The sequence below is a fragment of the Poecile atricapillus genome, chromosome 22 (genome assembly GCF_030490865.1).
Source record: "Poecile atricapillus isolate bPoeAtr1 chromosome 22, bPoeAtr1.hap1, whole genome shotgun sequence".
Lineage (NCBI taxonomy): Eukaryota > Metazoa > Chordata > Aves > Passeriformes > Paridae > Poecile > Poecile atricapillus.
This window is the reverse complement of record NC_081270.1, coordinates 6,373,663-6,388,639: the sequence shown is the minus strand read 5'-3', so window position 1 is coordinate 6,388,639 and position 14,977 is coordinate 6,373,663. Positions and strand designations below refer to the sequence as shown.

At 57.6% G+C, this 14,977-nt stretch overlaps 2 protein-coding genes across 4 annotated transcripts; both read right to left on the bottom strand.

Moving 5' to 3' along the window:
• Window positions 1–237: 237 nt before the first annotated feature.
• Window positions 238–2,267, bottom strand: C1QC (complement C1q C chain). 2 transcript variants are annotated; one of them, XM_058854933.1, is made up of 3 exons: window positions 2,110–2,267; window positions 1,321–1,516; window positions 238–1,129 (listed from the first exon to the last, which is right to left on the bottom strand). In XM_058854933.1, exons 2-3 carry the CDS (start codon window positions 1,505–1,507, stop codon window positions 576–578), a joined length of 741 nt encoding a protein of 246 aa, XP_058710916.1. In that variant the 5' UTR covers window positions 1,508–1,516; window positions 2,110–2,267; the 3' UTR covers window positions 238–575. The 2 variants fall into 2 exon arrangements, with proteins under 2 accessions (XP_058710916.1, XP_058710915.1); XM_058854932.1 differs by lacking the exon at window positions 2,110–2,267 and having other exon boundaries at window positions 1,321–1,525.
• A 962-nt stretch (window positions 2,268–3,229) lies between these two features.
• C1QA (complement C1q A chain) lies at window positions 3,230–5,343 on the bottom strand. 2 transcript variants are annotated; one of them, XM_058854929.1, is made up of 3 exons: window positions 5,222–5,343; window positions 4,330–4,500; window positions 3,230–4,203 (listed from the first exon to the last, which is right to left on the bottom strand). In XM_058854929.1, the coding sequence occupies exons 1-3, from the start codon at window positions 5,328–5,330 to the stop codon at window positions 3,635–3,637; spliced, it is 849 nt and encodes a 282-aa protein (XP_058710912.1). In that variant the 5' UTR covers window positions 5,331–5,343; the 3' UTR covers window positions 3,230–3,634. The 2 variants fall into 2 exon arrangements, with proteins under 2 accessions (XP_058710912.1, XP_058710913.1); XM_058854930.1 differs by lacking the exon at window positions 5,222–5,343 and adding an exon at window positions 4,943–5,097.
• Window positions 5,344–14,977: the final 9,634 nt, after the last annotated feature.

Sequence of the window (14,977 nt, the reverse complement as noted above, 5' to 3'; positions counted from 1 at the left end):
AGGGAGCATCAGGGAGTATCTTGGTGCCCTCTTGGGCTGTGTGGGGACATGGGAACCATCCCATCCCTGCAGCAGCCAGGGGTCCCAGCCCCTGTGCAGAGCCCAGTGTGGCTGGGGTGGGATGGTCTCTGATGCCAGGGAGGTTTGGGGACATGCTGATGCCACACAGGTGTCACCTGCACCTGTGTGCACGCCACAGAGAGGTAGGACACGGAGGAAACACCACACTACACCAGGTGCACTGGGGAAGGTTTTATTGACACTTTCCACAGCCAGGTCATGGCAAAGGCGTCACTGCAGCCTGTGCCAGGGACATTTGGCTGAACCTGAGGCAGCCCAGGTGGGGAGGAGACAACCACAGGGAGACCTCTGAGGTAATGTGGGGTTAGCAGGGGGGATACAGGTGGCAGTGCCAGCAGGAGCTCAGCACCACCACAGATGCAGATGTGCTCATTCCCCCTGTGCCTCCACCACAGACCAAGGGGCTGGAGAATCTGGGAACATGGGAAGAGCCCAGCAGCGAGCAGCATGCTCAGAAAGCATCAGGACGCTGGGGTGGGCTCTGCTGGGCTCCTCTACTCCGGGAAGAGCAGGAACCCGGAGAAGATGCTGTCGGAGTTGGCAATGCCCACCATGCCGTTGTAGTCGTTCACTCCCAGCCACACCTCGTCCGCAGCAGCCAGGCGCAGCAGCGTCCCCCCCGAGCTGACCTGCATGCTGTTGGTCTTGTGGTCGCAGAAGCTGGCCACGCTCCTGTGGTTTTTGTGCAGGATGACGCAGAGGTTGGCCGTGTGCGAGGTGTGGAAGACGAAGTAGTAGACGCCGGGGAGCCTGCAGGTGAACTTGCCCGTGGTGGTGTCGTAGTCGCGGTTGGTGTTGGTGATGACGTGGTTGAAGACCACGGGGACGTTCTTCAGGGGGTACTGGCTGGTCTTCCTGGTCACTGAGAACGCCGACTGCTGCCTCTGCCGTAAGCTGCCTGCCACTCCTGGGGGTCCGGCAGTGCCCGGTGGCCCAGGGGATCCCTTCTCACCAGGGGCCCCAGAGTGGCCAGGCTTGCCTGGAGGGCCAGGGGGGCCCGGGTCCCCTTTCATGCCCTTGGGCCCCAGCTGTGTAGAAGCTGGGATACCTGTGGGGTGGTGGGGAGTGAAAGGGAGTCAGTGTCAACAGCAGGATGTGGGGAGAGGCTTCTCTAACCCCTTGGGCAGCAGAGTGCTGTTGCCTCTTCCACCCGACCACTGAGGATGCTCTCTGCAAACCAGCCAAGGACTCAGTGCCCCCCTACAAGAGCCCATGTGGTTTCCCTCCTTGCTCACTCACCTGGTTCCCCTTTGGCTCCCTTCAGCCCATCCCGGCCATCCCTGCCTGGTATCCCCGGCATGCCCGGCAGTCCTGGAGCTCCATAGCAGCCGTAAGGGTCTTCTACAGTCACAGCAGAGCCCAGATTCAGGAGGAGGGGGAGGAGGGTGAGGGCCAGGTAGAGCTTCTCCAAGAATCTCTTCTCCATTTTGGTGCTCTGTAGCATGGAAAGGGAAAGAAAGTGCTGGAGTGAGGGGCCACGGCAGGGTGGCTTGCAGGACATGGAGAAAAGGAGACTGGATGCACCAGGAATGCCTGGAAGCCACGGGTGTGTCCTCAATGTCCCACCTACACACACTGCAGGACAGGGGGGAGGTGGAGATGTGGAGATGGGCCCCAGGCGCATCTCCAACCCCAGGAGTTCCAGTCTGGATGGAGCCATGAGGTCTGAGGTACCCGTGGCCAGCCCCAAGCCTCTGAGTCCAGTGTCCCCAAAGCTGGAGATGCACACACCACCACAGACCGTCACCCCGTGCTGCCCTGAGGCTGGAGCTCCCTGCACACAGCTGATCTCCCTCCTCCTCCAGCAGCAGCTCTGTCCTGGCTCTGTCCATCAGAATCAACCCTTCCATCAGCTGCTGCATCCTGTCTCCATCACACCTACCCGTCCGTGCCTCTGCCTCCTTCCTCTCCTCCTCGTCCTCCTCTCTCATCCACGTCCTCCTCTCATTCTCCCCCTCCCCAGCAGTGTGCCGTGCTGCTGGAGCCCTGTTCCCACCCTCCAGACAGGGGTCCTGCAGCACCTCTTACCTCTGGTGGGGACCAGGCTGGGGAACCTGAGCTGCTGGTCCCGCAGGGCGCGCGGTCACTGCCAGCACAGCGCGGTGGGCGCGGCTCCCTGACACCCTCGCGGGGGAAGTCACAGAGCCAGGAAGGATAAAGGAGCTTTGGGAACACAGAAGCCCAGCTGTTCCCACCCAAATTTCACATCCTCCTGCCTGATGGCTTCTGCTGAGCCAGCACTTTTTTTGGCTGTCCAGTGAAACCTGTACTGGTGCCACTGCAACAGGAAGGGCTGAAAGGACAGAGGAGACCCCCCCAAGTCACTGCAGGGCATCGTACCCCCCCAAACCCCTGATTTCCCTCTCACTTCCCTTCTTTCTGAGCAGAAGGGCAGCTTGGGAGCAGAGCCTGAGGCCAGCTCCAGTGGGCTGGAGATGCCTGTGGCACTCAAGGTCACTGCCTGGCTCTGATGGAAGATGCTGCACCCCTAAATAAGACTGGAAAATGTTTCCCTTTGACAGTTTCTGATCTGTACATTTCCCCATGTCCCACCAAGTTCTGCTGGGTGCTGGACTTGGTGGGGTCCCAATATCCCTCACTGGGCAGGTGACCCAGGCTCCTCCTCACTGCTCTAGGAACAGGGATATCTGAGTGTGCAGTGTTTGTGGAGCAGCTCCCCTGAGGAGCATCCCAGGGCATCTGATGCTTCCTGACCAGCCCAGCCTGCTGTAGCTCCCTTTTGTGAGACCCTCGCAGCTCCACCACCATCACCCCACAACCCCAGCAGTGCCCCAATGCCCCTGTCCCTCCTTGCTGTAATGCCAGAGGACCACAGCTGCCTTTTGCCTTCCTGGGAGAGTTTTGGTGCCAATCTGAGACCATGTGGGTGAGGTGCAGGATCTGCTGCCTGTGTTTCCCCCTGCAGGACTCAGCAGAGAAGGACACACATAGCCCTGTCCCAGGTGTTTCCTATTCCTCCCTGGAAGTGTCAGCTCTGACTGGACACTCCATTCCCTCCTCTCCTGCCTTTGCAGCACCAGGGACGAGCTTGAATCGCTTCTCTCCCTGGGCAGCTTGGGAAGAGATCCAGGATATTGATGGTCTGGGGACAATGCATGAGTAGAAAAGAAAACCCAAGGAGTAGTGGTAGAAAAAGCATTTATTTATTCTCATGGGGAGGTGGTGACAGGATGTGTCCCAGTGCCAGGAAGGCTTTTGCAGTGGTTAGTGGAGCAGAAGCAGTGGCAGGCAGTGATTTCCCACTCAGCACCAAAGAGCCACAGCTGGTGACAGCTGGGAGTGGAGCTTGAGTGCCCAGGAGGAGACAGGGATGAGACCCACAGTGTCCAGGACAGTGTGGTCAGGCTCAGCATGGAGGTGAGTGCTGCAGTGGTGACCCACAGCTCGGCCAGCTGTGACATTGGTGAAAGCACAGAACACTTCTGGATGCTCAATTTGGAACCATCCCCATGTGCTGTGGCACTAAAGCATCCCACACACCCAGAGGGGAACGGCCAGGCAGGCACACACCCCAGAACGCTGCGGGAGCCCCTCAGACCGTCGCTGGGGACACCAGGAACCCGCTGAAGACGCTGTCGACCTCGGAGCCGCTGTAAATGGAGCTGCCCTGGGCAGGGTTGGTGTTCAGGGACACCTGGTCACCCGGGTCCAGGCTGAGCACGCTGCTGCCCGAGTTCACCTGCAGGATGCCGTGGCTGTTGTTGTCGCAGAAGCTGGCGACACCCAGCCCGTTTTTGGTGATAATCAGACACAGGTCCCCGCTGGACACCACCTGGAAGGCGAAGTAGTAGAGGCCGGGAATGCGGCAGGTGAACTTCCCGGTCTGGGGGCTGTAGGAGTTCTCCTCGTTGGTGATGATCCTGTCAAACACCACCGTGGTGCCCGTGCGGGGCGGGGACAGCCTGGAGGCGGAGAAGGCAGGACGAGGGTGCTCGAAAGCATTGGCAGCGATCCCTTTTATCCCCGCCGGCCCTGGCATCCCCTTCGTCCCCGGAGGGCCGGGGATGCCAGGTGGGCCACGCATGCCTGGGGCACCAGGAAGCCCTGGATCGCCTGCATCCCCTTTGGGTCCCCTGGTGCTCATGGCCAGCGCTGCTCTCCCTGGGGAGAAGTGAGAGGAGGAGTTCATGCACTTCTGGCATCTTCTGAGCTGCTCCCACAGCCTGGGATGCTCCAGCCAAGAGGCTCCCAGGCCTCCTGCACCCAACATCCTCATCTTCCTCTTACCTGGCTCTCCCACGTCACCCTTCTGCCCTGGCCTCCCATCACGGCCAGGGACTCCAGGGGTGCCATTCTTGCCATCTGGTGCCTTACACACTCCGTCCTCCAGCAGGGCCATGCCCAGCACTGCTGCCAGGGTGCTGGCTGCCAGCAAGAATCCAGGCTGCATCCTGCCTCCTACAGAACACGGATAAATTTGGGATGGAGGCAAACACACAGCTGAGCCTTGGTCACAGATACGCAGATGCTCTCATCAGATGCATCCACAGATCTCTGGAATTGTCCAGCATGGATAACCAGACACCACGTGCAGTGGTGGGAATAAATTCCTAGAAGGGTTTTGAGGCTGTGTGTTCTGAAATCACTGACAATCTCTAGCATGCCCATGGCAGAGCTCTGGGATTGAAAAGCCCAGGACATGGAGCATGGCACAAACTCTTTCCTCCATATCCTGGGCATCCTCAGATGCCTGTAGAGGATGTTTATTCTGGTTTGGAGGGAAAAGCACTGCTGTGTGGGGCAGTGGTCCCATGGGACAGAGAGCACAAGGGAGGAAAGGATGCAAAGACACACGAGAGTGATAAACAGGAAAGGGAAAACCAGCAAATGGGATCCAAACCTCCAACATGCAGAGCTGGGAGAGAGGACACAGACCTATTCCAAAACCTGAGGTTCTCAGCCTGGGACACTGAAGTCTGCAGAGCTCAGTGATGTCCACAATCACACAGAGCAAGGTCAGATTCCTGGAGATTCCTCTTCCCCCCACATCCTCTTCTCCCTGTTTTTCTACTTTGAACCCTTGTGGAGGGTGAAGTGAAGAATGAAGGAGGACAGGGAGGAGGGACTGGAAGGTGGTGGCAGAAGAGGAGAGTGTCCCCAGCTGCTCGTGGTGACTTACCTTGGTGCAGGCGCAGGACAGAGCAGTGTGAGCAGCAGCTCCGTTTGCTGGAAGCTCTTCTCTGGGAGGAGGGAGGAAGAGGAGAGGGGTGGGAAGGATGAACTTGCATGCACTGCGGTTTGCCTGGTGGGAGAAAGGATGTGCTGAGTTTCACTTTCTCTCTAAGAGAAAGGAGCTTGTTCCCCTTTCCACGCTTGACTCTGGATTTACTGGAAACAGCGTGGTCAGGGAGAGGGCAGCACCACTGGGTGCCCAGCCTGAGCCAGCAGCAGGGGCTGGTGGTGACTGGGCACAAAGCAACATGACTGGAGGATGCCCCAAGGCTGCTGAGATGGCACGAGGGGACAGGTGATGGAAATATCGGGTGTCTCAGCCACCCAAGGGATGTTTGGGGCAGCGCAGGGATCACCCTTGGAGGCTCTGGGTGATGGGCAGTGTCTGTCACTCATGGTGCTGCTGGGTGCTGTCCCCTCTGGGGTCACTGCACTTGGGTGGAGCAGGATCCAGCAAAGGGATCATCCATGCCTGTGTGGCTCAGCTGGGCCTTGAGTATTTGGGTTGGGTATCAGGGGAAAGTTCTTCCCCCAGAGGGTGCTGGCACTGCCCAGGCTCCCCAGGGAATGGTCCCAAGGCTGCCAGAGCTCCAGGAGTGTTTAGCCAATGCTCTGAGGCACAGGATGGGATTGTTGGGTGTCTGTGCACGGCCAGGAGTGGGGCTGATGATCCCTGGGGGTTTCTTCCAGCTCAGGATCATTTGTGGTCCAATGATCTCCTTCCTGCTGCCTTCACTTCAGTGTTTTGGGAACCTGGTGTCTGGAGTAGAGTGGGAAAAGATGAGGGTGTCTGGCACTGATGATGCTCTCAGTCCCCTCTGGGTAGGGACTTGCACCAGCCAAATCTGGGCAACCCCAGGAGCTGTGTGTGGCCTCGAGATCTGCCAAGTGAAACACCAGCACCTCCTGTCACCGAGTGCAGGGAATGAGTCCAGGGGTGCACAGTCAGCTCTGCTGAAAAAGAGCCCCCAAATGCCACCAGTCCCAAACCCCATCACATCAGGGATGGGAGGTGCCACAGTGACCCCAGCAGGTGAACATCCCTGGGACCCTGGGGACCACCCAGGCCACCCCATGGGGGACACAGTGGGCAGTGAGGAGGGGCCTTCTCATCCAAATCCCCTTGAGTGTCCCTCCAGGAGTGGCAGGACCTGGAGCTGGGGCTCAGGGGAGGATATCCAAGGAAAGAGGGTGGTAAGCAGACCTGGGGTTAGGGTGACTCCAAAATCAAGGGGAGTTGACAAACCCCCTATCCCCTCCACCTTTTGCTTCCTGCATTCCCAAGGGAGGTGTCGCATAATTTCCAAAATAGCTGAAAAAGGCAATGACCAAAACTCAGTCCAGAGACCTTTGCCAGCAAAGATCTGTCACTGAGTTGGTCTTTAATTAATTGACTAAATGCCCACTTAAAGCAATTATTACATATTTTTATTCAAAATGTCACCCCATAATAAATCTGATGCCCAGAAGAAATGTGATTTTATTTTATCAGCAGAGTTCCCCTATCAACCCAACCTGTAACCGTGTCTAGACAAGATGACAGGTGAGTTTGAAAGGACCTACATTCCGCCAAACGGTGTTTCTGGACAGTAATTGTATTTCTGTCCTATTGCCCTTTCTTAATATACAGCCCAAATTAGACCACTCCATCATTTCATCCAGCATTGATTGATGGCTGTGTCCTCATGCTCTGTGTCCTTTGTCTTCTGCTGTCCCCTTAACTCCATTTAAATGCTGAATTACAGGGGCCAGCTGTGGGTTTCCAGCATCCCCTGGAAGCTGATGTTCCTCTGGGTGTTCCCCAGGTCCTTGAGATTCCTGAAGTGTTTAGCTCACTAAACACTCACTTGACTGTCAGAGATGCTGTGGTCAAGCCAAGCCTTCCTCTCCCATCCTCTGAGCATCTCCTCCTCCTCTGGATCTGCAGCTGAGACATCCCAGGCTGGTTTGGGTTGGAAGGGACCTTAAAGCTCATCTTGTTCCACCCCCTGCCATGAGCAGGGACCCCTTCCATGTCCAACCTGTCCTCGGACACTTCCAGGGATGGGGCAGCCACAGCTTCTCCAGCCAACCTGTGCCAGGGCCTCCCCATGCTGAGAGGGAAGGATTTGTCCCCAACATCCCATCTGATGTTGATGATCCCTGTGGCAATGGGAAGCCCTTTGCGGTGACAGCCGTGGCTCCAGGGGCACCGTGCAGGGAGCCAGGACAGACAGTGCCCGGTGCCGGTGTCCCTGAGGCCGCAGTGCCATCACAGACACTGCCCGGTGCCATCCCGGTGTCCCTGAGGCCCGGACAGTGCCCAGTGCCGGTGTCCCTGAGGCCGCAGTGCCAGCACAGACACTGCCCGGTGCCATTCCGGAGGTTCTGAAGCCCGGACAGTGCCCGGTGCCGGTGTCCCTGAGGCCGCAGTGCCATCACAAACACTGCCTGGTGCCATCCCGGTGTCCCTGAGGCTCGGACAGTGCCCGGTGCCGGTGTCCCTGAGGCCCGGACAGTGCCCGGTGCCGGTGTCCCTGAGGCCGCAGTAGCAGCACAGACACTGCCTGGTGCCATCCCGGTGTCCCTGAGGCCCGGACAGTGCCCGGTGCCGGTGTCCCTGACGCCGCAGTGCCATCACAGACAGTGCCCGGTGCCGGTGTCCCTGAGGCCGCAGTGCCATCACAGACAGTGCCCGGTGCCGGTGTCCCTGAGGCCGCAGTGCCATCACAGACAGTGCCCGGTGCCGGTGTCCCTGAGGCCGCAGTGCCATCACAAACACTGCCTGGTGCCATCCCGGTGTCCCTGAGGCCCGCACAGTGCCCGGTGCCGGTGTCCCTGAGGCTCGGACAGTGCCCGGTGCCGGTGTCCCTGAGGCCGCAGTGCCAGCACAGACAGTGCCCGGTGCTATCCCGGAGGCTCTGAAGCCCGGACAGTGCCCGGTGCCGGTGTCCCTGAGGCTCGGACAGTGCCCGGTGCCGGTGTCCCTGAGGCCGCAGTGCCAGCCCCGAACGCCGCGGGCGGATCTCCCCTCACGCCGCCCGAGCAGGGCCGAGGCCGGGCCGAGCCGCGAGATGGCGCTGCCGGCCCAGGCAGGCCCCGCCGAGCTCCGCCCGCCGCCGCCACAGCGGGGCCCGCTGGCCCTGTCTGCTGTCCCCTGTCCCTGTCTGCTGTCCCCTGTCCCTCCCTGCTGTCCCCTGTCCCTCCCTGCTGCCTCCTGTCCCTCCCTGCTGTCCCCCTGTCCCTCCCTGCTGTCCTCTGTCCCTCCCTGCTGTCCCCCTGTACCTCCCTGCTGTCCCTGTCTGCTGTCCCCTGTCCCTGTCTGCTGTCCCCTGTCCCTGTCTGCTGTCCCCTGTCCCTCCCTGCTGCCTCCCGTCCCTCCCTGCTGTCCCCTGTCCCTCCCTGCTGTCCCCCTGTCCCTCCCTGCTGGCCCCCCTGTCCCTCCCTGCTGTCCCCTGTCCCTCCCTGCTGTCCCCTTGTCCCTCCCTGCTGCCTCCTGTCCCTCCCTGCTGCCTCCTGTCCCTCCCTGCTGTCCCCTTGTCCCTCCCTGCTGTCCCCTTGTCCCTCCCTGCTGTCCCCTGTCCCTCCCTGCTGTCCCCCTGTCTCTCCCTGCTGTCTCTCCCTGCTGTCCCCGTCCCTCCCTGCTGTCCCCCTGTCTCTCCCCGCTGTCCCCCTGTCCCTCCCTGCTGTCCCCTGTCCCTCCCTGCTGTCCCCTTGTCCCTCCCTGCTGTCCCCTGTCCCTCCCTGCTGTCCCCTGTCCCTCCCTGCTGTCCCCTCTGTCCCTCCCTGCTGTCCCCTGTCCCTCCCTGCTGTCCCCTGTCCCTCCCTGCTGCCTCCTGTCCCTCCCTGCTGTCCCCTGTCCCCTGTCCAGCTGCACAGTGCCCACTCGGACACCTCTGCTCGCCCATCTCCTCCCGCAGCCCCCAAAAGACTTTCCCCAGGCCGGGGGTCTCCCCTGAGCCTGGGGACGGGAGGGGTTTGCTCGGTGAGGAGCAGGCTGTGACAGGAGGTGCAGACAGCCCTGCTGGCTTCTCCCCGTGGGACAGGTCCAGCACAGCCCCAGCTGCACCACGGACAGGCTCCAGCAAGGAGCAGGGGCTGAGACCATGTAGGGGACCCCCAGGTGACATGGAACGGGACCAGGCTCAATGCGGAGATTACCTGGAATTGCCAGAGGATGTAGAGCCCCAGGTGTCACAAAATCACATCCACAAAGAGCAAATCATCCACAAAGAGGAGCTCTCCCCAAGTGCAAATCATCCACAAAGAGGAGCTCTCCCCAAAGTGCAAATCATCCACGAAAAGGAGCCCTCAAAGTGCAAATCATCCACAAAGAGGAGCCCTCCTCAAAATGCAAATCATCCACAAAGAGGAGCTCTCCCCAAAGTGCAAATCATCCACAAAGAGGAGCCCTCAAAGTGCACATCATCCACAAAGAGGAGCTCTCCCCAGAGTGCAAATCATCCACAGAGAGGAGCCCTCCTCAAACTGCCCATCCACAAAGATGAACCTTCCCCAAAGAGGATGGTGTTGGTATTTGGGGAACCTGAGCACTCAAGTGAGGATGTAGGGTACCTGTTATGGCCTCTTGGCTCTGCTGCACACCCAGGAACTCTGCTCCAGATGATTTTTACCCTGACCACCCCCCTCCTTTCAGCACGGGGCAGCTCCTTCACCTCTGGCTGCCCTCCCATCTGGGGGTGCCAGGTGAGATGGGTCAGTGCCCTCCCAGCCCTGCAGCCCCCCGTGGAAGGGAAGTGATCCCTGCACAGCCTCCCCCTGTCCCCAGAGCCTGCACACACACAGGAGCTGCTGACAACGGGGAGAGATGCTGCTGCCTTCCCTGCTGGGGATCCCTGGGGTGCGGAGCGCTGACAGGCAGGAGCTGCCAGAGGAGGATAAATCAGGCAGCTGGCACTTACCTGTCACTGAATGGGAGGCAGTGATGGAGATCAGCAGTGCTGGCAGGTACCACACACCCCTCTGCTGCCAGTCACCAGCATCCCAGCCACCTGCACCCGCTGGGAGGTGAGGACAGCTCACAGCATCCCCCTTTCTGCAGCCACTGGTGGCTTAATGGTGCCTGAATAACCACCCAGATGGATGTTGCAGCTGTTGGCTGTCCCAAATAGAATCAGAGAATCATGGAAGCATAAAGTTTGGAAAAGCCTGCTAAGATTTTGAAGTCCAAACATTAATCCACCACTGCCAGGTCCAACCCTGAAGCGTGCCCCCAAGTGCCACATCCATGTTTCTTAAATCCCTCCAGGGATGGTGACACCACCACTGCCCTTGGCAGCTGTGCCAGTGCCCGATAGCCCTTTCAGTGAAGGAATTTTCCCTAATATCCAACCTAAACCTCCTGTGGCACAACTTGAGGACACTTCCTCTTGTCCTGTCACTTGTTACCTGAGAGAAGAAACTGACCCCCACCTGGATCCGTGCTCCTGTCAGGGACTTATGGAGAAAGATGGTGCCCTAGAAGGATTTTGTGAGATGTCAGGTGAAACTTGGGCTGCAGAGCCACACTGTGGAACACTGGGTGGCACACTGCCACACGTCTGAAATGTTTTAATTGCTATCACAGGGGATGAGTTATTCCTATGATGGATGCTTGCACAGAGCAGGTGTGAGGAAGAAACACAGGTATGTGGTTTAAGAGCCAGGATTTTGGGCTCCAGCCCTTGCTGGCTGTCTCCTGTCATTGATGCACATCTCTGTTGGCTCATGGGATGAGAGGAAATAGATGAGTGCTGAGCAGCCCTGGGCAATGCTGGGAAAGCTTGTCCCATCCCTCTCTCTCTTGTTCCCTGTTAAGGATGTCAGGGCTTGTCATTATTCGACATCTATTGGTTAATTTGGCTGATTGTTCCCCATTCTTTAATGTATCCGTTATTTATTTATTCTCTGGTGTAACAAGCAGTTCCAGATTGATCACTTTGGCATGTAAATGAGCTGCTCTAGTGCTTGTCACTGAAATTTGTAGATTGGGGCAGTTTGCAATCAAACACAGCCGGAATCTAAATTACAGCATTTCAGGCAATAATAGCAGGGAGAAGACAGGAAGGATGTGCCATAAATAAGATGGTATCAGAGCAGGGTGCCCCGAGCTGTGCTGACAACACGCCAGGAGCCCCAGGGTGAGCAGCAGGAGTCCCTGCCCTCCAGAGCAGGGCTGTCCTGGCAGGGCTGGCTCCTTCCCCAGAGGAAAAAGGCAAACAGAGGAAGCAAAAAGCTTTTGGGAATGGTAGGGCCTGGCTGGGGACCAAGGGCCGCTCATGCTGGTCTCTGAAGAGCCCAACGTGGGGAAAGTGTTTGCAGGACAATGGCTGCAGGGAGCCTCAGGACTCTTTTGTACAGGACACTGATTTGATTGCCACCATGGGTCATGTTTGGCATCTTCCCACCTCCATCAAAAGTCAATGGATGCATGCAGGATGAGATTCTGTCCATCCCAAGGTCAGTAAGATCACACCTGCAGGCAGTGGGCACAGCTGGGATGGGATCAGGGAGCCAACCTGGACCTTTGCCACATCAGGGGAGAAGAGCCTGAACCCTTCCATGCCAGGGCATCCCTGGAATGAAGTCCTGCCAGAAAGCAGCGATGCCCAGCAGGCACAGTGTTGTGGATCCCAGCAGAGCTGCAGAAAGGACCTCAGGGATCCCCAGTCCAGCTCCCTGCTCATGGCAGGATTGTTTCAGTGTTAGATCAGACTCCCTGAGTCTGGAAACCCTCCAAGGACAGAGATCCCCATCACTCCAGTGACCTGTCTTAGAGCTGGACCACACTCAGGTGAAGAAATGCGTCCTGATGTCCATCCCAAATCTCTGAAGGTCCCCTGTGTGCCCACCATCCCTAGGTATGTCATTTGGCATCACTGAGATATGTTTGCCGCTGCTTCCTTGCAGTTATTCCCAAGCATCTGCAGCAGAGATCAGCTCCCACCTCACCCTCCCCTTCCCCTGGCTGACAGCAAGGTGGCCTCTCCACTGCTGATCAGAAGGATGAACAATTTCCCTTCAATTGGCCACAGTCCCCCTGAAGCAGCGGTTCAGCTCATCTGTGCTTTGTTCACTTTCAGCCTTTTGCCCACTGATTCCCACCCCAGCCCTTCTTTCCCTACTCCACCAGTGAGTCCTGGGCCTGTTCACCCCTTAAGCAGAGTCAGTGGTGTCTTCTAAACACCTAAAGGTTTAAAAATAGCTTAAAGTGCCATTTTCACAAGGCAAAAAAAAAAAAAAAAAAAAAAAAAGCAAAAATAATTCCTAATTCTTGTCTTTTCTTTCCCTATTGACTTTATGCTACAGGTTCAGGAGACGAGGCTCTGAGAGACGTCCTGGACATGGTGGCATTCCCTTCGAATCCCATGTGATGGCCATACTGGAGAGGAGTTGTGGAGGCTCCAGAGCCAAAGGCAGTGATGGTGTGGAAGGAGCCCTCTAAGGTGTGAATTTAAAGCATCAAAAGAAAGTTTTCCTCACATAAAGATTGTAGGAAAAAGCTTTTCCCATTGTTCTTTGCACCCCCGCGTTACTGTACCCCAGTTCCGGGTACCCCGTGGCCTGTGGGCTGTCCCTCCCCTTTGTCCTTATTTGTCCTTTCTCTAGAAAGTTCTCCCTTCCCTGCTTCCCCATTGGCCCCAGTTTGCTGCAATGCCCCGCCCCTGTGATCCCATTGGCTCTCCCTCTCCCTGGCCCCGCCCATGCACCACTTTCCCCTGTTCCTATTGGACCCTGACCCTCGGCTCCACCCCCCAAGCCCATCCCTGGCCCCTCCATCGCTCCCTGGCTTTGTTCCTGGAGCCCTTCAGTGTGTGGCTGCAATAAACCCCACTGGAACTGCATCCAGAGACCTTTCCTGGCTCTGGGCTGTCACTCAGCAATCTGTGGTGTGAGTGTGAGTGTGAGTGTGATTGTGATTGTGTGATTGTGTGATTGTGATTGTGTGATTGTGTGTGTGGATGTGAGTGTGGCCTGCCCAGACATTTCCTCTCTGGAGGCGCTTTTGGGAATGCAGCATCACCTGACCCCCTCCACCCAACGCTCCAAGTGGTGCCCAAACAAGGACCTGAACCCTGGACCCTCTGGTGCCTCAGTCCAGTTCTGTGGGGTTTGGACTCTTCGGGACCATTAAGCCATGGTGAGACCATCAGGAATCTCTCCACCAGGCAGGGATGCGCTCATCCCCATGGATTGGGAACCATCAGACACAATATTGTGCTTCCCCACTGCGCTGGGGTGACCAGCAGGGATCCCCCCTGCACCCTGTGCCCAGACAGATCCTGAAAGCTACCAGAGCATCGTGCCCCCTTCCCAGATTTATCTCCATGCTGTGACCTGCTTTCCCTGACATCAAGCCTTGAAAATGCAGTGGAAGTTTCCTGCAGGTGAGCGTCAGTGTTAACTGGGTCATGGCAGCTGGAGGTCTGTGCTGGCTGCAGCCGATTACGCCTCATTTCTGCTCAAACTCTCTTTCCACAGGGGCTTTTCTGGGAGCTCAGCTCCCCTCTGCCTGACCTTGGCTGCCGGATCGATGTGAACTCCCGGGCTGGCTCGTCTCGTCTGCCCAATTTGGAGGGCGGCTGATTGCTGTTCCCGAGGCTCTGATTGCCTCTGCCCGTGGCCCCAGCGTGTGCCTCAGGTTCCATCAGCCAACCTTGCACTCAGGAACATCCCAGCAGTGCTGAGCACAGCTGGGATGGATGTTTGCAAGGCAGGGAGGTGTTCAGACCACGGTGCCGCCCTGTTCCTGTGCTCTGAAAGCCGCACACCGCGAGTGGAGGGAGTCTCTGCCCATGGCAGGGGGTTGGAATGAGATGGTTTTTAAGCTGCTTCCAATCCAAGCTATTTGGGATTTGTGGCCTGATGAACACAGACCTTCAGCAGCTCTGATTTTGCTTTGGTTTGGTTCTCTGGCTCCCCAAGCAGAGGGAAGCAGCACCTATATCCTCAATCCTGGGGTGGTCCACACACTTCTGACATCCTCTGAGGCACTTCCATCAACTCACCAGCTCCCTGCCCTCCACGGACACATCCCAAAATCTCTGCTTCTGCTAGGAGCTCACCCTCCTCAGCCACCTCCACTGCTTCCCACAAGGACACAGCTCCTTCCCAGCTTGCACAGCCACTCTGAACCACTCAGGATTCACTTCTGTCCAAGTCCTCTCCTGTGTGCAGAGGTCAAACCCATGTCCTTGCTGCCAACTCAGGAGCAAATCAATCAACACCTCAGAGGCCACTCCAGACTCTTCGTGTGGGGGCAATTGTGTAGCAGCCCCAGCACTGACTCCTTGGCCTGGAGTTATTCTTCACTTGGACTTTTAATTTCAGAGGTGCAATGAGGGACGGGAAGAATCCCAGCTTCTAATTAATTACTGACTTCCCTGTAATTGATGCAATTTACTGCCAGTGTGTCTGGTTTATTGCACTCTGGGGAAGGTCACTCTGAACAATGTTTTTCCAAACATCCCTGTGAGTGGCCCAAAGTCCTGAAACAGCTCCACACTCCAGATCCTGAAGGAAGTTTGGGGGCAGAAGATGGCTGTGATCCTGTGGCCTGTGGATGTCACCAGAGTGGGGAACCACAGAGCATCCTGGAAGGTGGCTGGCTCTGCACAGTGGGTCCTGATCCTCTGGATATTGGGAAGGAATTCTTCCCTGTGAGGGTGGGGAGAAGCTGTGGCTGCCCCTGGATCCCTGGAAATGTCCAAGGCCAGGTTGGATG

What these genes read in the sequence shown, in the direction of transcription:
- C1QC (XM_058854932.1), bottom strand. Translation starts at nt 1,525, where the DNA reads ATGCTACAGAGCACCAAAATGGAGAAGAGATTCTTGGAGAAGCTCTAC. An exon ending in GGGAGCCAAAGGGGAACCAG is followed by an intron (nt 1,130 to 1,320) that starts GTGAGTGAGCAA and finishes ACCACCCCACAG; the next exon opens with GTATCCCAGCTTCTACACAG.
- C1QA (XM_058854929.1), bottom strand. Translation starts at nt 5,330, where the DNA reads ATGCAAGTTCATCCTTCCCACCCCTCTCCTCTTCCTCCCTCCTCCCAG. An exon ending in TGTCCTGCGCCTGCACCAAG is followed by an intron (nt 4,501 to 5,221) that starts GTAAGTCACCAC and finishes CGTGTTCTGTAG; the next exon opens with GAGGCAGGATGCAGCCTGGA. An exon ending in GGGTGACGTGGGAGAGCCAG is followed by an intron (nt 4,204 to 4,329) that starts GTAAGAGGAAGA and finishes ACTTCTCCCCAG; the next exon opens with GGAGAGCAGCGCTGGCCATG.